Here is a 27,413-nt window from a genome sequence, read left to right as displayed (position 1 = left end):
TTGAAGTGACACCTGAAATGCCCAGGGCTTTTGATGAATAAATAGTTTCTAAGGTGTGGCCAGACAGCTGAAGAAGGCTAGACCCAGGACAGGCTGGCTGTAATCCCCCCCCCCCGCCCCTGCCCCGTGTCTGGCCCATAAATACAAGTATCCAGGGATGAGGTGGTGTCTCCGCCCAGGAAAGCCCAGACAGCCTGGGAGGGGGCATGGGTGGGGCAGGGCAGGGCAGAAGGCCCCTTCCCACAGCCTTTCCCTTCCACTTGATCCCTCTCCTTTGGAACCTCAATACCTGTAGTTCCCAATGAGAAGTGTTAGCCCCACCCTCCTGCTCTAAAATAAAGGAATCTTTCCCTTGAGGGACTCAGCCAGGGAGAATGCTTAAGGCTAAACAGCAGCAACCACCGAGCCACACAGTCCTATGTGTCCTGGCCCTTGGCTCAGACTGAAAACAAACGGCAGGCGCTGGATGGTGCCCTCAGCCACCAGCTGAGCTAAATGATGGTCCCCGTGGGAAGGTTCAGTAAGCGCACACACCAAAGAATGTGAGACTAACTCAAAGTAACCCCGTACGTGGGGATCTCCAGGCCCACATCAAGCCTTTCGAAGGCACAGCACTGAGGAAAAAAACCCAGGGATTTGGGCATTTACCAGATTTTGAATTAAATTGCCTGAGGCCTAAAGAACATATATATTCTATACATTCATAAGATGTCCACATTCCTATTGGACACAGTCTGAGCTGACAGGCCTGGAGGTGGTTAGAGGTCGGAGCAATTTGAAGCAGACCTATCTCCAGGAGCGGGGCAAGGGCACAAGTCGAGAGCACGGTGTCCCTCAAGGAATCCACAGCTTGGGGGGTGGGAGTCAGAAAGGGGGTAAAGGGCAGGACCACTCCCTGGCCAAATCCCCTTCTGCCCAGCACTAGTTGAGCAAATGGCTAGCTCTGGGGTGGGGCTGCCTGGTACAGGGTATGCTCAGGCACATCTGCCTACCCAAGGAGAGATCAGCCACCAGAGAGAGCATCTAGGGAAGCAGGAGAAACTGAGCCCCTGGCTCCTGGAGGACCTACAACCAGCCCGTGCCAGCTGAGTCCCAGCCCTGGTGCGGTCAAAGGCCCCGGCTCCATGCTGGCCTGGACACCCCCAGCTGCACCGCTCCTGGCCTTGGCACTCTATCACCTGGATGCTCAGAGATAGGGCTGTTGTGGGGGAGGCAGAGGGGCTGGACATGCTGGCCAGCACCTTCAGATCTGTCACACGCGGGAGGTGACATACACAGAGTGCACGCGCTCAGCCAGCGTGCTCTGCAGGCCCTGCAGTGGGTCCAGGCCCTGCACCTTGCTGCTGCGGCTGTAGAGGAGCTGCCGGAAGGAGTCCTGCTCGAGCAGAGCCTTCATGTGCTTGAGGAAGAAGCCCTCGCAAAACAGGGCCAGTTCCGGGGCATTGTGGATCTGCAGGGAAAGAAAGGCAAGTGGGCCTTTGGCCTTAGCCCAGCCCCACCTGAAATTGCCCCCACCCATGCTTACCCTGCAATGCCACCCATAAGCCAAGGCCCAGCTTCAGCCTCACCCTGTGGGAGGCACGTCCCAGACCTTGCATTTTGAGGTGTCCCTCCCTCATCTAAATTCTTTCCCTGAGCATCTCCTTGGAGTTGCACCAATCTGGGCCCAAATCCCAGCTGTGCCACCAGAAGCATGTCTGTGCCTAGGCCATGCCGGTGACAAATGCATGAACAGCTGTCCTCCCCAACTGGGTTGGGACCTCCCTTACTAAGCACAGAGACAGTGTCTGGTACAAGGCCCAGCACGAGACTGTCCACATGGTAGAGGCTCAGTAACTGTTTTAACTCAACAAGTATGGCGTGCCTGCTCTCTGCCAGGCACTGGGGCATTAGGTTCTGGGGTCAGGGCTGATGCTCTAGTATGGGTCAGGGAGAATTCCAGGAACCAGTGTGGCGAAGAAAATAAAAGCAGGTGATGTGGTAGAGGGACAGGATGGCTTGTGGGTGGCCATGGGAGGCTGGTGAAAGCCGAGCTGAGAATGGATGAAGACAAGGAGCTGTCCTGCAAAGAACCCTGCAGGAAGGGGGATGGTTATCTCAAGTCCTGGGGCAGGAGCGAGCTGGGCACGGGGATGAGCAGAGCACAGGCCAGTGTGGCCAAGTGATCACCCGGCGTAGAGACTCCATTCTGAAGCTGTTATGCTCCTTTGGAACAGCAGCGACCCCAGGCTACAGAGGGGCTTACTGACCTCCTCAGCTCCCTACACTACCCTCAAAGCCAACTGGCCACATGCGTTTCCCGGCCGGCCCACAGCACTGTGAGGAGGGCAGAGCTGCGTCCGTAGGGGCCTGTGGGCGACAGGTCCTCACCTTGGCGTACTTGTAGGTGTTCACAGCGCTCTCCACGCTGATGGCCTGAGAACACAGGATCTCGCAGTGCCTCTGCAGGGCATCAAGCTGGAACAAGCTGGCAGCGGACAGCAGCTGGAGGGGCGGGAAGAGGGTCTTGGGTATCTGGGTGCAGGGACGGGCCCGTGGCCTGGGCATTGGGGAACAGAAGGCTTCAGGGGGCCGTGAGCCTTGCTTCCTCCCAACCACCTCAGGGGCCAGCCCACCCTGCTGGCTGGGCCAAAGGGCAAGGGATGATGGCCTTCATGGATCTTAGTGCTGGGCACTGGGGGTACTTGCTGAGAAACCTTGGGGAACACAGGACAGGTGACATGCACTGGCTGGGATTTCTGACCTTGGGAGGCCTTCAACTCTCAGACACATACTCTGACTGCAGGACGTCAGAGGCAGGGGACGGCGTGAGTGGGGAGAACCAGCTGCCCTTGGATCCTTCTGGGCTAAGCCACCCCACAGGGGAACCTTCTCTGCACCACTAGCCACACTGTGGGGGCCAGGGCTTGGCGGTGTACACAATCCCCCAGTCTCAGAATCACCCTTCCTGTCAGACGAAGACAAAGGACCCAGCTGGGAACCAAGGGTCCCCACAGAGGCCATGTTTACCTATCCACCCCTGTGCCTCCAAATGCCACATTTCTGAGTGGGGTTGAGGTCTGACAGATGGACAAGGCTGGAGAGACACGGGATGCAGAGTGAGTGAGGGAGATGCAGGCAGCTGGGACCTGGGCACAGGGGCTGCTGCTCCTCTCCCTGGTGCCGAGTGGACCAGCCAAAGCCTCACCTCCAAGATGTCAGCTGTGGGGATCTCCAAGGACTCCGTCCCTCCGTAATACAGATACTGCATCATCATCTGTGGTGGGGGGAAGCCCTGGGTGTGTCAAATGGCCCTGCAATGCAAAAGTGCTCCCTGCCCCCACCCCGGGTGCCCTCCTCGCGGTGCCATTCCTCAGCAGGTCGGCGTCTGCTGAGCCCCGAGCCTTCTGGCCCTCCCTGGCCACCCTTCCTCTTTCATCCAGCTCAAGCTGAGACTTTCAAACGTGTCTGTTCTCCCTAGAAGTCAACTCTGGGACCTCTCTCCTGGCTCCCCAACAGGTCTAGACAGGACCCAATATGCTTCCTTCCACAGAGGGGTTTTGTTCTGAACCACCCTGGAGCCCAGGAGGAAGACGCGTCACACTGGGGAACAGAGGCCGGGAGGGGAGGTGGCTTGGCACACTGTCCCACCAGGCATCCCACCACTCCGTTCCCTCTTCCACCTGAACTGTAACTGTGGAGCTGGGTGACTGGCTAACTGGCTCTCCCCCAGCGGCCTGGCTGTTCCAGACTCGGAGGTGGAGATGAGAGCCATAATCCTGACATCCTGCTGGAACGTGCTCCCTCAGGAAGAACGCCGAGCCTGGGCCCAGGCCTTGTCCGGAGGCCCAGAGACAGCCTCACTGACCGGCCGGGACACATCTGGAGCTCACAGCAGCCGAGGGAGCCCTGGGATATCAGAATGAGGTGGTACAGGAAGGGGAAAGTTCTGCTGAGGTCTATGTTACAAATTCTGCCATCACATTGGAGCCTAGTAATGTTCCCAGTTGGAAAAAGAAAAACAATTCTCTCTGTTGGCTGAAAAAACAAGGAGCTGGCAAGTGTGTGAGTGAAGGCGGCTGCAGCGGCACAGTGGGGCTCTGTGAGGGCCAGGCCTGCGGGCTGGGAGAGGCACCAGAGGGTCTGGGAGAGGAAGAGTCCAGCGCAGACGCCGCACCCGGGGAGACGACTGGCCCCTCCCCGCAGAGGAGCTGGAGGCTCCCTTGGTCCTCTGCAACCTCTAATGGAACTCGTGTGGCATCTTATAGTAACATGACACACTCCGTCTGTCCCTCTGGGCCATGAGTGCCTCAGGCAGGGCCGTGCCTTGGCTCCTCCTTCCCAGAGCAGGCACCCAAGTGCCCCTTGCCCAGGGTCGGGAGTGGGGCGGGCGGGTCAGGCTTAGCTGCTCCCAGGCCTCTGTGCTAAGGGATGGCCTCAGGGAAGCCCCTCAAGAGGGGGCCCCTGGGCCAGGCTCTGGGCCGTGGCAGCCTGCAGCTTTCCTGCATTTTGGAGTGCAGAAGGCAGGCCCCAGCCATCTTTAGTGAGTGGCTCTCCCTGAGGTCGTGCAAATGTGTTGAGTCCACAGAAGTCAGACCAGACTTGCTCACTTGGAGCCCAGTTCGGGGGCTGGGAGGGAGGGGACGGGCAGAGGCGGACTGATCACCCACAGCCCGGCAGCCCCGGGCAGGACACTGGTCACTCACTGCCAAGCAGGCAGCTGGCGGGCAGGCCTCAGGCGGGCCAGCTTCAGGGCGGCAGTAGATTTTCTTCGGCCTGGAGCAGGGCACCAAGAACTGAGCGATGGGACTGGGGTCAGCAGCAAGGTCAGGATGACACGGTGGGGCCTCTGGGCTTTACCCCGAAGGCTGGGTTTGGTCCCCAGTGACTTAGCAGCCCAAGACAACAGTCACTCGCCACCTGGAGCTCTAGAGCGTTTGAAATGTGGCTGGTCTGAATTGAGATGTGCTCTAAAAGTGTCAAGAAACACACTGGATTTTGAAGACAGTATGACTAACAGAATGGAAAATATCTCAGTCTTTTCACATTTTTACATGTTGAAATGATAATATTTTGGTTATACCAGATTAAATATATCATTAAAATTCATGTTACCTGCTTTTTACTTTATTAGTGTGGCTTCTAGAATATTTAAAATTACCTGTGTGGCTCAATCTTTCTGCTGGACAGTGCTGCTTAGATCTCTTTTGAGGATCCCTGACTCCCTCTCAGTGCTGCCTGAGCCAGCAAGATAAATGGAGGCTGCTCTGAAACTCGGAGGCTTATTAGGGAACCCTGGACCTGGGCTGATGGCCTTAAACTGACCCTTCCACGGGAGCCCAGAAAGCAGGGGCAACACCCAGAGGTGAAGGTGGCACTCCCTGGTAAGAGCAGAGATCCGCACCCAGGGTCTACACTGGGCCGGGGGGCTCCCAGAACTTGCCGAGCAGAAGGAGGGGGAGAATATTTCCGTACCCCACCATGTGCTGTGGTTATCAGAGCTTTCCCTGCTTTCTGTCCCAACCACCCTGGGAAGTCACCTGTGTGGCTAGCCCCATTCCCGGCGTGGCTATCCATCCCCTGGCCCGGCTGGGGAGCCTGGCCAGCCTGACGGGCAGCCGAGGCCCTTCTTTCTGCTCCTGCTCAGTGGCCAGTGAGGTGGCGCCAGGTACTCACTTCCCCACGCCCTGCCCTGCTGCCTCCTGCTCCAGCTTACCTGGATTTTGGGTTTCTTAGCCAAACAAGTTTCTAGAGCTTCCCCATCCCCAGTGAATTCTGATAGAGGAACAGGGAGGCAGGAAGGGGAGGCACCCCAGGCCACCCTGAGCCCCCACCAGTTCCCAAGTCCTAGCCACTACCCCAGCTGCTTCCCTCCAACCCACTGTCCAGGGCACCATCCTAACTCGGCTGGATTCCTCAACAGCCTCCTAACTGGTCCCCGTGGCTCCAGACACACCGCCTCCAGAGTGAGCTTTCTAAATGGAAGCTCAACCATTCCATACATCCAGGGTTTGAACCCCTGCTCTACCACTTCCCAGCTGTGTGACCTTGGGCAAGTTATTCAACTTCTCTGTGCCTCTGACTCATCTATAAACTGGAAATGACACAAATATACCTACATCTCCTGGCACCGCAAACATGATGAATGGATGTAAAGCACTCGAAGCCTTGCCTGGCTGAGTGATGAGGGATGGCGACGATGTTGGCCTTTCCCTGCTTAAACTCTTTTTGTACCTTCCAACTGTCCCTGGGTTAAAGTTCTAGTCTTTCATGACATGGTTCCTTGGGACAGCTGTAGACTCATTTTCTGGATGTTCCTCTGAATCTTTACTCAGGCTAGACCAGAGGGCACTTCTGGCTTCTGGGACTTTACATGTGCTGCCCCGCGACCTGGCACTCCTGATAACCAGGCAGCCTCTGCCCAGTCCTCGAGACCTCAGCTTAGCTGTCACTTCCTCTAGGAAACTTCCCTCATTTTGCCACATCTGGGTTAGATACCCCGTTCCTGGGCTTCCATAGCCCCTGTGCCCCCAACCCCAATAATTCTGTCACTTCAAGAGCAGGATCCCTGTCCTATTAACTATTATCTCCCCAGCACCCATAAATGACCAAATGCAACTAAATGACAAAAGGGAGCATGGGAGAGAAATAAGTCATCTCAGATGATGGCTCCTGTGTTTCTGTGAGACTCTGGATTCTGTCATCTCTCCTCCTAAATCATAAAGCCCTTCTGGGACTTGGAGCAACTTCCCAGTTGCCTTGGGGCCTCAGTCCCAGCCCAAGGTCTGCCTTGCAGCCCCAAGGCCCCCACTCTGCCTGGAGACCTGCAGTTCCTGCTTTCCAGAAAGGAGCTCCCAGGTGGGCTCGGCTGAGGTTCCAGGCAGGTCTCCTCCAGACCGTGCCTTCCCTGACCAGCCGGCCACCAGGAGAGTTCTGACCACATAACCTTTTGTGTTCTCCAAAACTTAGAGACTAGAAGACCAGACCCGGATCTTCTCTAACCAGGATGGGCTCAGCACGGCTTTCCCTAGTGGGCCTGCGTGGCTGGGGTTTGAGGCTCAGGAGGAGCAACGCAGTTATGCTAGTGCTTCCCAAACTTTAATGTGCACACAACTCCCCTGGGGATCTTGTTAAAATGCAGGCTCTAATCTGGTGGGTCTGGGTTGGGCCTGAGATTCTGCATTTCTAACAAGCCCCCAGGTGATGCTGCGGCTGCCCAGACCTCATTTTTTGAGTAGCAAGGGCCCTAACACCATGTGTGTGATGCTCACCTGTCTTTATATGCCTGTCTGTCAGTCTGCTTGGACCACTCGTTCCCATGGTTAGAGCTCAAGACCACTGAGGCAGACGCAAGCTACAATCCCCCATCAGGATGCTACTGTCACACAGGGAAAACCCTGGACACTCTAACTGACCACTGGTTCAGCAAAGCACAGAGGGCACTGGGGATAGGGTGGAAGACTGTGGCTGACTCAAAGCTGCCCTGCGCTGCAAACCCAGCCAGATAGAGCTAAGGGCCAGCTCCTGGGGTATTCCCCTCTTTCCTAGGAGCGCAGCACTGAGACCCACACACCTGAAAGATGTGGTACTTCATGTCGCCAATCTCAATGGTTTTGCTGCTATCGCCGTCTTGCTCTGATTTATTGGTCATCAGGGTCTTGAACCTGGAGCAAAGGAGACGAAACCCAGCAGGTCTTGAATGTGACTTTTCCTCCATCACCGCAGCTGTGGCAGTCACATCCATCACTGGGCATTTAAAAATTACTGCCGTGCTCCCAAAATAACTGGCAAACGGCATTTTACATCGTCCTCGCTGACAGCCGGGCCAAGCCTGGTTCTGTCCCTGGCTGCCCTCCACAAGAGCCACCGCGATGTCTGTGACTTGCCGGAAAACTGACTCTAATTCCAGAATATTTATGTTCTCTAACAGTCAAGAGCAACAACTAGGCCAGAAAGAATAAAACCTTAGAGCTCCTCTTTGAGAACTCTGGGTCCCTTTGCTACTTTCCCCTCTGTTGAGTCTGTTTCATGTCCTGTGGGGAAGGTGCCGCCTCTGGTGACAGGACCACAGCTGGCTGAGGGGCTGTGGGTGCAGCCTACTCTCAGCCCCAGCCTGAGGCTCTTCTCCAGAAAGTCCATCACCTCGTATCTGAAAAAAGCTAAGCCTCCACCATGAATGAGTTGGGATTTCGTTATCCAAGGCTGCCTACCTGTTAGAAGCTGTCACCAGCAGGACCTTATGTGCATAAAACAGCTTTCCTTCCACTAAGAAGGTCACATCTGACATCTCTTTGTTGTTCAAAAAGTGAGGATCTGTAAAAAAAGGGAAAAAAAAGAAGTGAAACGACTGAGGATTCAACCACTGAGTAGTCCTTAAGTTTGGCAAGAGAGGGCTGTGTGTGTGCATGTGTTACAATGTGAAAAACAGAGGCAAAAAATAAACTGAGACAAGTGCCTTGGCACTTGGAAGTGAGCATGGAGAACAAAGGTGGGGGGAAGAAAGGGGTGGGGCCTGCAGGGGCGGGAGGGGACTGTGCGTTCACCTAGCCGGGCAGGCAGGGTCTTCCGGATCGCTGGAATGCTGGGAATGGGGCTGCTGCCGTAGCAGTGTGTGAAGATGGCAGCCAGCTGCTGGATGACGGAGTCGTTCTGTGGGGCAGAGAGAGGCCCTGTTAGTGGCCCGCTGTTCACATCAGGCTAATGCCAGAGTCCCAGGCCAGGATCAGAGCAGCCCCTGTCTTTTGCTCCTCCTGGATCTGGTGTGGTGAGAGATGCCTGTTCCTTCATAAATGTTTCCCCTACAGTGGTTTTCTGGTGCAAGTTCCAGGACACATCCAAAGTGTCTGCCCTCTGCCGCCAGGCCGGGCAGGCCCGGGCATCCGTCTGTGTATGTGTGGGGTGTGTCTGTCCACATGTGGCAGGAGGTCCCTGCATCTGTGAGGGTGTCCATCTGGTCTGCCCTGTGGTTTGGAGCCCGGGAGTCCCTGGGGCTGGGTGGGGATCCGCCAGGCAACACTCACTTTGCTGGTCTTGAGGATGTCGAACATGAGCTGCAGGCCCTCGGTCACCAGCTCCTCGTTGTATTCCTCCTCCTTGATAGAGCTGAAATCCCGCAGGAGGCTCTGCACCACCGAGTACCGTGACTGCGAGAAGGAGGTCCTTAGAGACTCTATCCAGACATGCAGCTTCCAGGGGACACCTGGGCCCGGGCAGGCAAGGGCAGGCAGTCAGCTGGGCCAGGCACTCCCTGCCCTGAGCCCCAGGCCTGCAGAGCTGACAGCCCTGCCCATGCCCCTTCCCGCCTGCCGAATGACCCTCTCAGGGCAGCCACGTAATGAAAGCTCTAATCCACTCCAATAGGCCTCACAGTGGGTTGGAGGGAAGTTGCAGGTTCTAATCAGATGAGGTGGAAAGATGGCTCCAGCCCAAGCTCAGAAATCCAAGCTCTGAAATTTACAGCTTAGCCTGGAGGTTTTCAAGTGTGGTTCTAGCACCCACACTGGCCCAACTGCTTACTGGGCCCTAAGATTATTTGCTGGGGAAGCCCATTAATTCTGGAGGTGTGGCCAGATGGGCCTGGATGGAAATACGCAGGTGCTCAAGGACACACAGATGTATCCCCACACCTGTATGGAAGCCTGAAGTGAATCCTGTCCTCTCAAGGAATGGTCTCACAGCACCCAGCTCACTGGGATTTTCATCCACTTCCAGTGTCAGTAGGGACCTAGAGTTACTGAAAACCGATTGGCCAAGTTTATGATTAAAAATTAGTAACACTCCTAGTAATCAGAGATTTTTATACTCTTCCAGCCTCTCTGGGTGTTAAATGAAGAACCAGGGACACAACACAGTGATATGAGCATCCCGGGTTCACTGACTAGGGGGTAGTGATGTCCCCATTTTACAGCAAAGAACATGGAGGCAGCCGCACTGAGGGAAGGCCTTCCTGCCCCCTTGCCCAGCCCTGAGGGACTTCGGTGTCGTGGCCCCAGTGGTGATGACCTGCTGTCATGTACACATTCTTAGATAAGCATCGTCACCACCAAACCCACTTGAGACTCAGAAAGACCATGTGACTTGTAGCTGACATATGGCACAGCTGGGATTTGACCCAAGTCTGTGTGTCTGTCTGTCTGACTAGCCTCCCTAGAAGGAAGGAAAAATGCCCAGATTTCCAGACCCAAGGAGAAGAGACTGGCCGAGCTATAGAAGAGGATCTAGTTGCCCAGAAAAGACTATAGACCCTCACAGCACTACATGTCCTCACTGTCTCACAACAGATCCCTGGGCTCTCACCAGGAAAGAGGCAGTGATATTCCACCAGGAAGGATGGATGGCCTGAGAGCAGAGGCTGGGGCCGTGACCTCAAGACATGTCACTGCTGAGAAATGACAGGCCCAGGGGCATCTCCTGACTGAGCCACACAGCAGGAGCAGCCCCAGCCAAGATATCAGCCACAAGGCTTGGGTAAACCAAGCCACTGCCCTGTGCTCAGCTGCCCCCTGGCCTGTGTGCCCCTGTGGCCTCTGGCCCTCTTCCAACATGCTGAAGAGCAGCAGGATATGTGTGTGTGTGTGTGTATGTGTGCACAGGGGGAATATATGAGGATTTGCATGCATGAGTGTGTGGTGGGGGTACTGTGTGCATATGTGTGTGGTGGGAGTGCATGTGTGTGCACGTGTGTGGTGGGGGTGCATGTGCATTGGGGATGTGTATGGGGTGGGGGTGCGTGGGGTGGGAGTGCATGTGTACGCATGTGTGGGCAGTGGGGATGGCTATGTGGTGAGGATGTGTGTATGTGCAATGCGTGTGGCGGGGATCCACCCGTCCCTGCAGCCTCACCCAGCGCCCTCAGCTCCACGGTGATGTCCACGTAGCCATGCTCGGCGCTGTAATACATGGCCTCCTGCAGGGCCTTCGTGCGGGTCCGGCTCAGCCGCATGGGCCCCTCGCTGCCGCTGCCCTGGCTCGATGTGTCACTTTCCTCCACGCCTTCTGCCAGGATCTCCTCCAGGGAGAGCACGTCTGCTCTGGCCTGCTGCGGCTGCGTCAGGAGCTTCCTCAGGACATTCCTGCAGATTCAGGGTTGAGGAAGGTGAGGCCAGAGAGCCCCACAATGGATGGTGACACATGAACTGGCTTCCAGGACCCCATGGCCCAGACCACCTGCCATGGGGCATCTGAGGGCTCGAAGTAAAGGGTGTGTCTTCCCTCCCAGGCTTGGGGCTCCCAGGGACACCATCCCCAGACATCTGGGCGAGACAGGGGAGAGGACAGGAGATGTCTCCCTTTAGCTCTCCTGGAACTGCTGAGAAAGAGTGAACTCCGGGGCCAAGCAGGTTCTGCCATCCCAGCTGTGACACCTCAGACAGGCTGTCTGATCTCTCAGAGCCTTTTTCCTCACCTGTAGAAAAGAGCTTCAGCATCACCTGCTCCCAGGTTAACATGAGGCTGATGTAGTACAGTGGTTCCTAAACAGCAGCTGCTTTTGTGTGCAATGTAGGACATGCTCGGTAAATACATACTTGCTTCCCTTCTATTCATAAGAATGAGCCTGACGTAGAGCTTTTGACCTGACAGAGCATCTAACTCTGCGGGATGCCACCAGCATAGCCATTTAGAGGTAATGAATGTGTCTTGCTCAAGGTCCCACATGGCCGGGCACAGACTCAAACCCAGGACTTACGGCCGCAAGCACCAGGCCCACATTGTTATGTATTAACAGTCTGGGACTCTGGGGTCTGCAGTCATGGGCAGGCTCAAGGTCCCCCTGGGTGCTGAGCTGCTTCTGCTGCAGCTCTGCCTGTACCCCTGGACCATGCCATCTCCCCACATGCAGCCAAGCTCGTCGCCCAGAAGCCCAGGGCACCCCCAGTAGTCGGCTCCTCACCATCTGTCTACGGGCCAGGTCAGGTGCTTGCAGAGTCCTTAGTTTATGCCAGGCACTGGTATCTCATGGTGAATGAGACACAGTCCCTGCCCCAAAGACCTTGTATTCCAGAGAGTGAGAGACAGATGAGCAAAGAAGCAATTTCCAAGCAGGGTGAAGCGGCCACAACAGGGATAGACATAGAGAGCTGGGTGGGGTAAAGAGGCCAAGAGGTAGTGATGGATAAGATGGTACCTGCAGGGTGAGGCGACTTTAGGCAGGTGAGTGGGGAGTGGTGCAGAAAGTGTAGAGAAAAGGCATTCCCAAGAGGGAACACCTGGAAAAACAAAGTCTGGGTATCTGGCAACTGGAAGTCTGTGTCCTGCCTGCCTTCTTTTTCTGGTCCCTTCTCTGCTTTCTAATACCCTCTCCTCTCACTTCCCTCTGGCCCCAGTGCTGCTGAATGGCCCTGCTTTCAGCCTCCTGCTGTCCCATCACACCCAATGGGCAGGCCTGGCTCCACAAAGCAAGGTCCACCACGTGCCCTCGGAGCAGGCTGTGATTTTCAGCAAAGCCTCCGGAGCCTCTCTGCAGCTGAGCCATATGCCGTGCTGAAGTCCCTGGGGCGTTCTGAGGTCCTTGCAGGCATCAGGGAAGCACCACCACACATGGAAAGGGACATGTTCCTGAGGTGGGCCTGAGCAGAGGCCCAGTGGGGAGTCCCATGGGAAAAGGGGGATCCTGTCCTGGGCTGCAGTCCCAGGTCTGCCTGGAACCAGCTGTGGGGCCTCTCTGCCCACATCTGTAAAATGGAAAGGATGACCAGATCAGTCAGCTTTCTCCTGTAGGCCAGCTCCAGTGCTATCTCAAGACGGTCTCTGACCCCATGTCAGTTTAGTAGGACAGTGCGGTGCTCGACATGTGATGCCTGCTTGCGGTGTGGGACTGGGCGGTGGAGGCACTCAGGCCAGGCATTTGCCATCTCTGGATTAGATCCCTGTGAAGATCCCCTCTGCCCCTTATATTCTCTGATTTTGGTCTGTGACAGCCTCGAGAACTTGTCAATCTGATAGACTGCGGCTGCCAAAGCTGGAGATGGTGTGAGTTGGACACAGAGAGGACTCTGAGTTGAAGGAGGGTCTGGGAGGCACCAGCTCTGTCCCCCTGGCTGCTTTCACACAGATCTCTGAGGAGCGAGCCTGTTTTTAGACCTCTGCATTGAGCTGGAGGAGGAGTGTGGGACACAGAAGGCTTGTCCACTGTGGCCTTTCCCTCTGCCTCTCCTCAGGCCACCCTTCTCATAACAACCAACCTGCCGAGCTAACAGCAGCAGGAGCAGTGGCAGCCCAGCAGGCAAGACCACATCCCTGAGCATGGCCCTGTGAAATCTGAGGTGCTGTCGGCCATGGCTCTGGGCTCAGAGAGCAGCTGCCCCTCCTGGCGCCCAGCAGCTGGGGCTGGCTCTACACAGAGCCCAGGTGACAGCGGAACAACCTCCCCGGGCATGAGGAGCACCTCTGTATGCCGCCCGGGAGCCTCTTCCCTGGGCCTGCACCTGGGCCAAGCTCCTGCTCAGACCAGGTCTCAGCTCACCCGTCTCTCTGCCCCACAGCCTCCCCTCTGCAACCTGATCACTAGCTCAGCCTGAAGGTAAGGGGCACAGATGTTTCAAACCAGAAGATGGAGAATTCCAAGGACAACTGTCAGGGAGACCACAGCTCTGATGGCCAAGGACCAAGCCACTGTGCGTGGGACGCAGGGAGCAGGGGACCTGGGGAAGTGAGCAGGGTGAGCCCCCGTGACCCCAGTCACAGCAGCTCCTCCACCCTGTGCCTCTGCCTGGTCTCTCCACTCTCTGGAACAGTGGGGGCTGTCTGCTCCCTTACTTGGCCAAACCTGCTCCCCTTCAAGGCCCTGATCAAGCCTCACCTCCTCCAGGGAGCCCTCCTCAAGCCCGCCAAGGCTATGCACACCTTCCTCACGGATTGAAAAGTCGGCTGGGTGTGTCTCCCCTCGAAGCTGCAGGCTCCCTGAAGGAGGGGCTGAAGGTGCTCACTGACTGTGTGTTGATTAAATACTGACTAAATAAACAAAGCTGCCATACCAGGATCAGATAACCACAGATTTGATCAATGAACCAACCAATCACCCACCCACCATCCAGGCCTCCCAAAGCCCAGGACCTCTGCGGGTGGAGGCCTGCAGCTTTCTGCTGAGTCGCACACAGGCCCCTAGACCCTGGGGTGCTCTCCCAGTCACCTCTCCCCGCTGAGGCATCAAGGCTCCCACGAGCCTGTTTCAGGGCCCCCTACACCACACGGGCAGGGATGCTGGGGGGGGGGGGTACCTGTGGCCATGGGCAGCCGAGTGGCTGAAGCAGTTCATGTCCTCGTGGAGGGAGGAGGCCATGCCATTGGCTTCGAGCATGCAGAAGAGGGGGTCAGCTCCTCGGCTCAGCAATAAGCTCACCAGCTCATAGTTCCCTGTGAGACAAAGTGGGCAGACGCCAAAAGCGAAGAGGAAGTGAGAGAGAGCTTCTCCAAACTGAACATTGGGATGAGACAAAGCAAACCTCAGGCTCACTTGCATTTCACAGGGGTGAAGAGCCAGTGACACCCAGAAAGGAAATGGGATGGCTGGCCATGTCCTACCACTGTAGCCCCCTCCACAGGCCCCCTAAGGGAAGGGCCTCTCTGCTCTCTTCTCTCCCTTCCCTCTGCTTGTTCTTATTTGGGTGCCAAGCTTGGCAGATGCACTGACGGATGGGGTGAAGGGAAACCTCCCAGGATCCCCAGAAGAAGGATTTCAAGGCTCCCCACAGGCACTAAGTGTGCAGCTGAATGTCCAGCTACAGGCCCAGCTGGCTGACACTGGAGGGAAGGGGAGGGGCAGAGAAAGTCTTAGAGCAATCAGAGACCCCTGGTGGGCAGCGCGCTGGCACACTTACCAGCCGCAGAGGCTAGCTGCAGGGGTGTCTCGGCGCAGCTGTCCTCGCCGCCGTTCACTGCTGAGCCCTCCACGTGGGCACCAGCGTCCAGCAGCAACTGCCAGGGGCAGAGAGAAGCAGAGGGCACTCAGCAGGGCAGGGGCTATGAGAAGTGCACTACAAGGAGATTTGGGGCGAGGAGGCCTTTAGTTCCAGGCATGGGACCCAGATATGACTCACCCAGACAGCCAAGGAACTAAACCATAAAACTCCAGGTTTTACCCTCAGGGCTCAAAGTTTCTAGAATCTTCAACCCCATTCTTGTGGCCCTAAACCAAGTTCTCAAACTGTGGGGACGACTGAGCTCTTTCCTAGAAACACTTTCCTAGAAAGTATGAATGTTCTTCTACTTATTTTTTTTTTTTTTTTTTGGTCTTTAAAAGGATAATCTTTTATTTCTGGAATTCTCTCTAGGCTAAACACAGTTACTGAGGCATGGAAGTATAGAAACTCAAAAATCTTCTACTTATTTATGAATTTCCTATGAATTTTCTTTCCAAGCACTCATATTAATATGCAAGATAGAAAATATATCTAGGGGGAAACTGAGGCTCTGGGAGGTGGCAGAGGGTGGGCAAAGATGCTAGAGTCAGAGGGTGGCACAGGGTTGGCACAGATGCTAGAGTCAGAGACCTGGGTACAAATGCTGGCCCCCAACCAGTGAGCGACCTCTGAGACTCAGTTTTCCCTCTCTGTGAAATGGGGAGACCTGCCTTGCAGTATTGTTGGGGAGTAAATGAAACAGGGCTCATCTCTCTGCAGGGGCAGAATAAAGAGTGGCTTTTAGGGTTCCCTTGAGAGAGGTTCTCTTGAGAGAGGCAGGGAAGTGGAGGGGGCTGGGACAGAATCCTGCTGTGCGGGCCTTTCCAGGGCATGGATGGGGCACGGTTAACAGATACCAAGTAGTTCTAGTTGAGTGCACCTGGCTTTGCTTTGCAGCAGAGGGTGGCGTTTCTCTTAAGTCAAGTGACTTTCAGCTCCTGCCTCAACTTTCCTGACTCAACTTTCCTTTCCCTGTTGGAGAAAGGAGAGACCTTCCATCCTTCCCAGGGCTCTAGAAAGCAAACACTCCCAGAGCAAGTGCGGAGCGGTCCAGGGGCAACATTGTCCACCCCCCGCCTGGAAACTGGCTATGAGGAGCCAGGCTCCAGCAGCTGAGTGTGTGGGCTCTCAGGCTGCAGCGGCAGGGGGAGAGGGGAAGGACAGGCTGTCAGCTTAGAGACTCTCGAACATCCTGGCTCCTCTGCCTGTGCCAGTGCCAAAGTGGGAAGCCAGCCCATTGGGATGGAACTGGGCACTGGTCCAGGCTGAGCACAACCCTCTAGTACTTAGGAGGGCATTGACCAAAAAGTAGGCAGGATGTGGCAGTGATCATTTACCACGTCCCCACCAGAGGCCAGGGATTGCTGACAATGATGAATGAACCAAACATGATCACTGCCCTCAAAGAACTCACAATCTAGCAGGAGGCATCATACAAACTCCCAGGAAGGAGTGCCTGGCAGTCCGGCAGCCTCCAGGGACACAGAGGAGCAAGGGAGCGGGGGGGGGGGGGGGGGGGGGGGGGGGGGCGGCGGCGGCTGTGTGGGAAGCCACCCTGCCCCCCACTTCCCCTTGTAGGCCTGAACTCCCCTCCATCCTCTTGCCAGCCACAGCTCCCTGGGCCAAGCTGGGCATCAGTGGCTTGGATCAACAGGGGAGCTGGGCCAACCGGAGTCCTCCCTCAGGAACTGGGAAATTGAGAGACTGAGCCTTTATTGGGGGAGTGGGGACCCAAGCTGGAAGGACATGATGATAGAAAGCCAGCATTGCGATAGAATTTATGAGGGAGTAGAAAAAGCTAAAGGGTGACACAACCCTCCCCACAATGTCACTCATCATAAAGCCTGATGGCTTCCTCAACCAGGACATCTCTTACAAACAGGAGAGCTATCACAGATGAACTGCCACTATTATTTTGACTTATGCCAATAAATATAAAAAATACAACAGAAGCAAGCTGACCAAGAAGGAGGATCACTAAATTCCAGAGTTCCCACAAGGGTCAGGATTTCCACAAGACTCCAAGGGAATATAAGATGTCTTACAACTACAACTGACTCAACAGGGCACGGACAGTCCTGAGAAGTTTGCTTTTCTTCTGTTAGAAATTAGAAATTGGAGAAGGCAATTGAATGCTAATAGTCACAAATGACCAAGAGACACTATCATCCTTTTTTACTCACATTACTTTGCAAAGCACCCACTGAGCCTGAAAATGTTGGCAAAAAAGAGAAAGGTGGGGGAACTCAATTCTTTTTGCTTTCAGCCATTCCTTACTCATTGATAAGCCAAAGGTAGAGAACATTGGGAGAATGTGTTCATATCAAAACATGAAGTAAAAACATTTCAGTTTTGTGCAGTGTTTGCCATTGTTGCAGTAAGGAAATACAGAAACACGTAGGAGTTATGAAAAATCGGATAATTACAGCGATTCTGCATTAAAACTATCACACGATAAGTAAAATATGCAAACTTAGCATTAATTTTTCTAATTAGTGTATTAAATAGTAAAAGAAAACACTATGACAAGAGAGAAATCATAGAAGAATGAGAAAAACCATATGCTTTATTACCTTTAACAGCCTTTTTTCCCTGCTTTTTGTACAACAGTTACACATTTTCAGTTTGTACTGGGAACTTCAAATTATGTAGCAGACCCTTGTTGGGAGAATATAAATAAATGAAGTAATGTGAATCTAAAGGTTTCCATTATATTCTTTCAGTGAGTGATGTCTAACAGTAACAATTTGCCTAGAATTGTAAAAGTATACATTTGCTTGAAATACTGAAAGAAAAATGGAGAGGATGTCTTTTGAAAAGATGTTAAATGCATCCTCCTTACAAATATCACAATTTTGCCAGTAATTCATTATTTTAGTTTGGATGTCAGATATAGGTTCTTTCATAAAATTTCTATTCTTTGCTAAAGATACATGTAATTTTCTATCCAAGCAATATAAAGATCAACAGGAGGAGATGCAATTAACTAGAGAATTTGAACTGGCCTAAGAACTCCTGAAGTTTGGTTAGAATTGCTGTGAATCCATTCTTTAAAAGAAATTCACAAAGTTAATTTCTTGAACTAATGCTATTTTTCTATACACTATTCATTTTCCATTTTACTGTTAATATTCAATGATAGATGTACATTAGAAAAGTTAGAAAAGTGTGCCTTTATATACAAGGAACCACATATGCTTGGACCACCATTCCAGTATATACGGAAAATCACTCAGGGTTTTGCATAACTCTCCCAAAGAAAATGGGTGTCTACTCAAACACCTTTTACCTAGTATTAAACTCCTTTAGGAATGAATTGAAGTGAGAAAAAAATATGTGCACAAAAATACTAATATATAGCAAAAAATATAACAGAAATACCCTCTAAGAAAAATAAATGAATGAGAAATACAAAAAAAAAAAAAAAAAAAAAAGCTAAAGGGTGAGAAAGATGGTTGGAGGAGAGAAAACTGGGTGTGCTCACAGAAATTCCAGCATGCCACGAGATTAACCGAGAGAGAGACAGAGATGCCAGGAGGGCAAGATGGTACCTTGTACTGCTTGCACCTGTATCCTCACACTAAACCCCCTTTCCTTGGGGCAAACCAGGTGGGTCTCTGCCATATCGACCAGGTGAGCCAGGCCTGAAGTAGCGCCGCTGGTATCTCAGATGGGGAGATGGGGGCTTTGCTTGGGGCCCAGCCCATCTGGCAAGCCAGGGCGGCTGTGGACCTCCAGCAGCTCACCTGGACCACAGAGATGTGTCCATGCAGCACAGCAAACGTCAGCGAGGTCCAGTGCCGGCTATCGGGGTGGATGGATGGGTGCCTGGGAGAGTTGCTTGGGACCTGGAAAAAGCCACAGATGATCAGTAGTTCCTGGGTGGGTGATTTCCCTGGGGAGGTGATACAAGCACCAGAGTTGACGAGGTACCCCACAGTTATAGGTAATAGGTTTCAACTCAAAGGTCTTCTACTATCAACTGATAATGTCTGCCTGGAGCCACCGTCTGGAGGAGACTAAAAAGGAAACAGCGGCAGTTCCGGCGGAGCGCGCGCTGGAGGGAGGAGCGCGTCGGCAGGCGGAGCGCGGCCGCTGTTCTCCAGACCTCCGGGCCCTCGGACCCCTCCGCCCCCGGGCCGGCGGGTGAGCTGGGGGCCCGGGGCGCCCTGTGTCCCTGCCCTGCGGAGACCCCGAGTCCTCACCGGGACTGCCCACCGTCCTGGTCCAGGCCCTGGGGCAGCGGCAGGACCCTGTGCTCCCTTCCCCCATCACGGCCTGATGGCGGCGCCGCCGGGTTTCCCTGCCCAGACCTGCCCGGCGGCGGGCGTGGCGGGAGGGGAAAATGGCGGCCTCCCGAATGCCGCGGAGGGCCGATCCGGGACTCGAGCGCCCAGAAGGCGGGTCGTGTAGACTCGAGCTCGGTCCTCTCTCCAGCTCGGGCCATGGATCCGGGACCTGGGGTGACCGCCCCATTCCAACTGGACGAGATGCCACCTCCTCCCAACAACGACGGACAAAGGCCTTAAGGGGCCTGGAAGGTGAGCCGAGCCCTGGACGGCCACGGGTGGAACGGTTAGCGGCCGTAGAGCGGTTAGTCTTTGTTCTACCAGACCTTGCTTGACATTGAAAGAAATGGTAGACTAACCTGCGACATCTGTCCAATAACAAGTGCCCACCACCTTTTGGGAAGATTACTGGCCATTTATGGAAGAAGGCCTGTGTATATAATATGAAAAAGCTGCTCTCAAATTGCCCCCCAACCTTTTTAAAGAAAACTTTCGCCACATCTAGGCTTTCTAGATGTCAAGAGGTTGCCGACTTATGATAAGAATTAGAAAATCACGTGTCTTCTAATGCCGATTTGTTAGGGGGAAAAAAAAATCTTAGAAAATGTCTTCTGGAAATGACTTTGAAATGGAATTTAGACTGCCTCTGGAAGCAACATCAGGAGAGACACACATCCACGCTTGTTCTGTAGGTTGGAGGCCGAGAAGCAGAAGGCTAAGAGGAGGAAGAGGTTCTATGCCAGACTGGTCATATTTAGAAGATATTTTCATATTATAACTATTATTTTGTGTGTGCAATTTATTCTTCACTACTGTATATATAATTGACAATGCTAAGTACGTTTTGAAATATCTCCTCTTCCTAAATGTTCTGAAGTGCCTGACATATGTTAAAAGTAGAGGTAGCAGAATAACACGTTTTGTAATTATCTTTTTGTTAAAATTCATATGAAATATTGTGGGGTTTTTTGGAATGGCCAAACCACCTCTGTAAGTTCACATTTTGTACACTGGTTTGGGGGAGGAGGGAGAAGGAAGTGCAAAGGGTTCTATGCCAGTGTGTTTACAATGAGACAAGATTAACCACTGTCCCTATATTTGTGCATTTGGTTTTACTTTGCTATGTATATAGATATATAATGGATGCACATGTCCTAATTTGCATCTAGTCTTCTAGATGTTAAGAGGTTGCCAGTGTATGACAAAAATAGAGTTAGTAAACTAGTACATCTTGTACATCTTGTGTTAAAATTCCTAAGAAAGATTATCTTCTGAAATTTTGAGCAGTATAGCCCCTGGGGTTGGTGGAGGAAGTATAAAAGGGAAGGGTTCTAGAGTAGAATGTGCATATTTAGAAGACACTTTCTGATTAACTGTTGTTGTATGTGTGCAGTTTATTCAAGACTGTTCTGTATATAGTGGACAAATTAAGTCATTATTTGAAACATCTAGTCTGTCTAGATGTTAGAAGTGCCCAACGTATGCTAAAAGTAGAAGTAGTAAAATATTACTTTGTAAATACTGTTTTGCTCACATTCATAGGAAATAGTATCTTTTGGAAATGAGAATGTTAAAACTATCTCTGTGAACAGCATACAACTGTCTGTATGCTCATTTAGTGGTTTGGAGGAGGTGGGAGGGAAGCAATAGCAAAAGGTAATATGCTAGTGTGTTCAGACAAAACTTTTTCTGTATGTCCTGTGTAGTTTATTTGGCTGTATATAATGGACAAATGAGTCCTAATTTTGCAGCATCTAGTCTGTAGATGTTAAAAGAGGTTGTCAGTGTATGACAAAGTAGTCATTAATATTAGCATGTTTTCTATACTCTTGTGTTGAAATTTATTGGAAAGCTTGTCTTCTGTAAATGACTTTTGGGTATGAATTTGTTCAACTGCCTCAAAGCATTACACTTGCCTGTACTTGTCTGCTGAACTGGTGGTGGAGAAAAGGAAGTCAGGAGGCTATGGTTGGAGACCAAGATGGTCATGTTTAGGCGATACCTCAGATTATAACCATTGTTATATGTGTATGGTTTTATTTAACAATACTATATATGCAGTGAACAAGTAAATTTTTATTTGAAATAGCTAGTCTTTTTAAATGTTTAGAAGTACCTGATGTGTTTAAAAATAGAGGTAGTAGGGTAACACTGTAAATAGCTCTTAAAAATTGATGAGAAATACTGTCTTTGGGAATGGAATTGTAAAACCACCTCTGAACATTGTACTTGTTCTTTGGTTTGAGGGAGGTAGGAGGGAAGAAATTGAAAACAGTGTTTTGCTAGTGTGTACAAGAACATTTCTGATCATCCATTGCCCTGTATGTTATGTGCATTCATTTAACTTTGCCGTGTTGTATATATTGTGTATATACTGGACAAATGAGTCCTAATTTTATAATATCTAGTCTCTAGATATTAAAGAGGTTGCCAATGTATGACAAAAGTAGAGTTAGTAAACTAACACATTTTGTACACTTTGTGTTAAAATTCCTAGAAAGGTTGTCTTCTGAAAATGACTTTTGGAAATGAAATTATAAAATTCCATCTAAGTGACACATGTGCCTGTAACTCATCCACTGGGTTTGTGGTGGAAAAGGAATCAGGAGAAATGAAGGGCTGTAGACCAGAGTGTTTCTATTTAGAAGACACTTTCAGATTTAACAATTGTTACATGTGTGTGTAATTTATTGAACACTACTGGGTATATAGTGGACAAATTTAAGTCCTTATTTGAAACATCTAGTCTTTCTAGATGTTTAGAAGTGCACAAAGTATGTTAAAAGTAGAGGTAGTAAAATAACACATTTTGTCGATATTGTTTTGTTAAAAGTCATATGAAATATTTTTTGGAGACGGAATGGTCAAACCACCTTCAGAGCAGTACACATGCTGTTTGTGCTGTTTCAGGGAGGAGGGAGAAGGACGTGCCAAGGGCCCTATGCCAGTAAGTCTGTAGTTGGGCAAGATAAACCATTATCCTATGTGTCTGCATTTTGTTTTACTTCACTGTGTATACAGTGTATATAGTGGACAAACGAGTCCTAATTTTTTATCATCTAGTCTTTCTAGACCAGTGTATGACAGAAGTTGAGTTAGTAAACTAATACATTTTGTACATTGTGTGTTAAAATTTATAGGGAAGACTCTGTTTTGAAAACGACAGAATTTTACTTGTGGAAGCAAAATCGTTTAAAAAACAAAACAAAACAAAACAAACCTTCTAAGCACTGCAGATGCAACCACTGGGTTAATAGAGGTGAGAAGGGGAAGGGTTCTAGGCCAGAATGTTCCTATTTAGAAGACATTTTCAGATTATATCCTTTGTTACATATGTATGGTTTATTCAAAGCTACTATGTATATCGTGGACAAATTTAACTCCTTATTTGAAACATCTAGTTTTTCTAGATGCTTAGAGATATACAACATATGTTAAAGTACAGAGTGTAAAATAACACTAAATATTTTTTCTGTTAATACAGAGGAATGGCTGCATTTGGGGAATGGCACTGTTGAACTAGATGTCTTGGAGCGGTGTGCTGAGGGGGCGAGGGGAGTAGGGAAGGAACAGCAAAGGGAAGGGTTCTTTGCCTGCGAGTTGTTAGACAAGTTCAGATTGTTTGACCATTGTTCTGTATAGGCATTTTAGTTATTGCTGTGTATTAAAGGACAAGTCCTAATGTCCAAAGTATACTAAAAATAGAAGTAGAAAGATAATCCCTATAAAATGTCCTTGTGTTAGTTTAAAGGAAGGCCTGTCTTCTGGGAGCAACTTTGCTAATCCACCTGTTGGAGCCAGATGCATTTCTGTACTTAGTCATTGAAATAGTGGAAGAGGAAGAAGAGGAAGGGCTCTTAGCTAGTATCTCTATATCTAGAAGATAGTTTTAGATTATAACTATAGTTCTATGTGCATTTTTTTGTAAAATACCTGTGTTTATTGCAGATAAGATTCATTATTTCACATTATCTAAGCTTTTTAGATTTCTTGAGGTGACAATGTATGATAAAAAGTAGAGTAGTGAATTAACGAATTTATAAATATCTTTTTGTTGATAGAAAAGAAGCATCTTGGACATGGAATTGTTAAACGACCTCTGAGCAGTTGGCATCAGAACTTGTTCATTCGGTTGGCTGCAGAGGGGTGGAAGAAGGTGCGGGGGAGGGATGTATGCAACTGTGTTCATATTTCCATTTTGATGTAACCATTGTACTTGGGCATCTCTTGGCTGTGCCACAGGAAAACACTGCTAAAATAATTCAGTGGAAACATAACCTTGCTATTTCAATATAGATCTGACAATGAATTCTCTTTCATGAATTATACTTATTGTATTCTTGCTTTATGTCTATTAAGGGAATGAAGGATTTGTAACTCTGCCAATATCTATAGAGGCCTGTTGCATTTTTGTCTTTTATGAAATTTTTGTCCCCAGGAAAGGCAGAAATACATTTTGCCCCCCTGACTGAGTTGGTGTCATGTATTCTTGGTTATCCCAATATGCATAGCCTGGGGATTCTGAATTGGTAAATATTCATGAAAAAGCATGATACACATAAAAATGTATGCTCAGTTGTATGTATACACATAAAGCACCTAGGATATGTCAACCTATAAACTGCTTGTGATTCTGGATGACTTTTGTGTTCGCTTCTTGTGCTATTCAGTTTTCTATATTGCACAATTAAAAGTTTGAAAAAAAAATAAATGTTATTTTAAAAACCTTGGGGGGAAAAAAAGAAAAAAAAAAAAACAGGAAACAGTGGCATGTTCAGTTAGTGATGTCTGCCCTGGGCAATAGATGGCAGAGACAGAGCACTTTATGCCTCAGAGGATGGCAGAGCTAGAAGTATCTGGAAATGGTAAGGATTAGAGTTGGTAGAAGTGGGAAAGGTTCTACAGAAACAAGCATGGCCATTCTCCCAGCTCAACTGAGGTTACCCCTCTCAGGAAGAAAGGCCAACCCTCAAGGAAAATCTACTTTGCTAACCACGACCTTTGTGCATCTTGTATTTTTAGCTCTCTGAAACACATCTACCCAGCTGTCCCAGACACTGGTGAGGCACCAGGTGCAGCTCTCTGGGGCTGACTCACTTGGATGTCCAGGTTTGCTCCAGCATCGATCAGCATCTGGACCATCGCTTCGTCCCCTGCAGCACAGGCGTACATCAGGGGCGTCATGCCCTGCACGAATCAGAGGCAGATGCTTAATTGTCTAGAAGCAGAACATGAGGACAGGTACTCCAAGGCCTCTGCCCCAGAAACAACAGATCTGGGTCTCCCACTTGAGCTCATTCTGAGCTCTCTTGTGCCTTGTGCTTGCCCAGCCTGCCCTTCCCAAGTCCACTGGAGATGGGGGCCCTGAAGGGTGGTCCAGGGCTCTCGCCATGAGCACTGTGGACACCAGCATGAGGAGCACAGGCCCTGCAGCCAGACTCCAGTGCAAAGGCCAGCTCTGCAGCCAGCAGCTGTAAGGTGCTTAGTAAACTGCCCAGCTCAGAGTCACACAACTGGATGAAGAGCTAATATCTTAATTAAAACATCTCTAATTAAAATAACAACAGAGCAATGTCATTGCTACCAAGGTATACTGCCAAATGCTAACTGCATCCCTAGGCCCTGCATTGCCAACATCAGTGATTTACATGCACTCTCTCACTGTAATATCCCTAGTGGGGAGCTTCTATGATTATCCCCATTTTACACATGAGGATCAGAGAGGTGAATTAACTTACCCAGTGACACAACTAGTCAGGCGTAGGACCCACTTGGGAGCCCAGATCTGCCTGAACTGCAAAGCCCATGCTTTAGTGTCCTTCACAAGAGGGTAGAGGAGCCCTTGACTTCAAAATCTTCTGCCCCCGAGCAGTGCAGATTTCTTCTGAAGGCTGAGACCCAGCCCCTCCCCATGATTAGGCGGGTGGTTAAGGGGCTGCCTCCCTGGCTGGAAATCTTTCTCTGTGGCCACTGATGGCAAAGGCAGCAGCGGAAAGTGTTATTCCACAGCTGGACGCCGGCAAGCATCATCTAGAGTGCTGCAATGTTATTAGGTTATTTGTGTGTAGACAAGTTCTTTCCTCATAAATCCTTGCCTAGTGCCCAGAGATAAGGAAATGGCTGAAATTAATCATGAGGTGAATGGACTGTTTACCAACATATCATTCTATAAATACCAAGGCTTAGGGAGCCAGTAGGATCGCGCACTTAGAGAAAAGCCAACTGAAAAACAGTGAAACGTGGCTTTGTTTTATCCCCTCTGCAATTTGACTTCTTTTTCCCCACACAGCTGTCCACAGTTCAGTTTAAAAGCCAGGCTATGTGCCCTGGGAGGGGAGATGACTTTTTTGTGTTGTCCCACCCCCCCCCCCCAGGCACATAAGAGGCTAAATAAAAAGAGGTCAATTAACAGATGTCAGGGATAGTAATTAACATTGACAACAAAAACCAGAATGAACACTTACTGAGCATTTGCTATGTGCCAAATGCAAAATTCTCACCATCACCCTATGTGGCAGGTCCCACTCTCCCCCATTGCCGAGGTGAGCACACTGAGGCTCAGGGAGGCAGAGTCACTTGTCCGAGATGCCATGGTTATTACATGGTGGACTGAAACCTGGACTGTCTGAAGCTAAAGTCCATGGGCTCCACCCCTGTGCTGCTGAAGGACAATGGGGACTCACAGGCTGAAAGCTACAGCACAGCCCTGAGACCAGCAGGAGGGGCTTCTGGAAGATCCAACAACTGGCCTGCACATCTCCATTGTCCTGCTAGAGCCCTCCTTCAGCCTCGGGGTCTACCCTGGTCCCAGCACCTGCCCAGTGGACCCTCCTCCCTGCTCTTGCTTGCATCATCCTCTTGCCCTTGATCGCCTTCCCCATTCCTCTCTGCTCAAACCCTGTCCTGCCCACCTCTTAGGCTCTGTTCACACCCCCTCCAGTAGAAGGACTTTCCTGGCTGCTCAGGCTCCTGACCTGTCAGAGCCTGCCTTGGCCCCGGGGTTCGCCTGGCCCTGAACCATGCCGTCATCTCATCTGGGAGCCTATTTACACCCTCGACTGCCATTTAGCTTTTCCCGTGTTTCTATGTGGTCAGTCTCCCAAGCCAGACCATGCCATGATGTACACAGTGAAAGCTCCCAAGACAGTGTCAAATACGCAAACCAGCACAGGTTCCTATTCTTGGATAACCCCTGGTGGCTATGAGCCTGTAGTCACACCACCTGGGTTCTCTAATCCCACTCTGTCCCTTACTAGCTGTGTGATGTTAGGTAAGTCGTAACAGTCCCTGTACCTCTGTTTCCTCATCTATAACGGGGTAATAATAGCACCTACATCATAAAGCTGCTGTCAGAATGGAATGAATCTGCGTGAAGTGCTTAGACGATGCCTAGAACATAGTAAGTACTACACAAAGGTTTGCTATTTATAGCAAAAACAAAACATACAGACACAAAGTTCTATCTGAAATTGCAAACAACTTCCAACACTTTCTATCCTCCTTTTCCTGTTTTAGTATACTCCTTAGCAGTTTTTCACTGTCTAACACACTATATATCTTAGATGTTTACATATTATAGTTTCTACCAGCCTCCCTGACTGGATGCTAGCCCCACAAAGGCAGGGACTTCTGAGGGCTCTGCTCACTGCTGATCCCCAGAGCCCAGCACCTCCTGGTCCTAGTAAGCACATGGCACGCTCTGATACAAGTGTTAGTGATTATTCTTCAGAGCCAGATTTCAAGCTGACATCTCTGGCCTTTCCTCAGACCTGCATCATCCAGGACAGCCTCCAGCCTCCCAGCCAGGGGAAGCAGAATCCATGTCACAAAGGTATTTCCAACAGGGGACTGGGGAGGTCTCCAAGTTGACACTCCACCAGGAACAGGTGGGGCATGATGCAGGCGGTAGCCCACCTCTTAAATGCACAGAGCTGAGTCAGTCGTAGGTTAGGGACAGAAGGGACCTTACACCACCAACTCTGGCAATTCCTGACCCGACTCCCTAAGCCTGGAGCTAGTGGAGCTCTCGGAACGTACCTGGTCGTCCATGGTGTTCACCCCATCTGGTCCCAGAGCCTCGATTGCCTGGTGGATGAGATCTGTCCTCCCACAGTTGAGCATGCGGAAACCAAGATCCTGGTTAAATTTTTCAGTAGCTGCTCGGGCGTCCAGCCTCCGGAAGGAACTGAAACAGCATTCGGGCCTGCCCAGAAGAGACATGAAGGTGTGTTAGCATGACCCAGCATGC

General features: G+C 50.9%; 1 protein-coding gene and 1 long non-coding RNA gene across 2 annotated transcripts in view; one reads left to right on the top strand and one right to left on the bottom strand.

Annotated features, from left to right (window-relative positions):
* Positions 1-1,104: 1,104 nt before the first annotated feature.
* The window catches only part of ABTB2 (ankyrin repeat and BTB domain containing 2), a 200,733-nt gene continuing 174,424 nt past the window's right edge, over positions 1,105-27,413 (bottom strand). Inside the window, exons 5-17 of the mRNA XM_037838921.1 lie at positions 27,203-27,368; positions 24,263-24,352; positions 18,623-18,724; positions 14,796-14,892; positions 14,196-14,331; positions 10,822-11,051; positions 9,000-9,178; positions 8,523-8,628; positions 8,190-8,292; positions 7,553-7,643; positions 3,188-3,256; positions 2,371-2,484; positions 1,105-1,450 (exon numbers count right to left, since the gene is read on the bottom strand). Coding sequence (XP_037694849.1) covers positions 1,253-1,450; positions 2,371-2,484; positions 3,188-3,256; positions 7,553-7,643; positions 8,190-8,292; positions 8,523-8,628; positions 9,000-9,178; positions 10,822-11,051; positions 14,196-14,331; positions 14,796-14,892; positions 18,623-18,724; positions 24,263-24,352; positions 27,203-27,368 — 1,681 coding nt within the window. The 3' untranslated portion in view covers positions 1,105-1,252. The remainder of the gene's footprint in view (positions 1,451-2,370; positions 2,485-3,187; positions 3,257-7,552; positions 7,644-8,189; positions 8,293-8,522; positions 8,629-8,999; positions 9,179-10,821; positions 11,052-14,195; positions 14,332-14,795; positions 14,893-18,622; positions 18,725-24,262; positions 24,353-27,202; positions 27,369-27,413) is intronic.
* Positions 18,933-23,803, top strand: LOC119536218. Its single transcript, XR_005217370.1, has 2 exons — positions 18,933-19,022; positions 19,314-23,803. It is a non-coding gene; the product is annotated as an uncharacterized LOC119536218 (long non-coding RNA).

Source organism: Choloepus didactylus, chromosome 6 (genome assembly GCF_015220235.1).
Source record: "Choloepus didactylus isolate mChoDid1 chromosome 6, mChoDid1.pri, whole genome shotgun sequence".
Lineage (NCBI taxonomy): Eukaryota > Metazoa > Chordata > Mammalia > Pilosa > Megalonychidae > Choloepus > Choloepus didactylus.
This window is presented reverse-complemented; position numbering and strand designations above follow the sequence as displayed.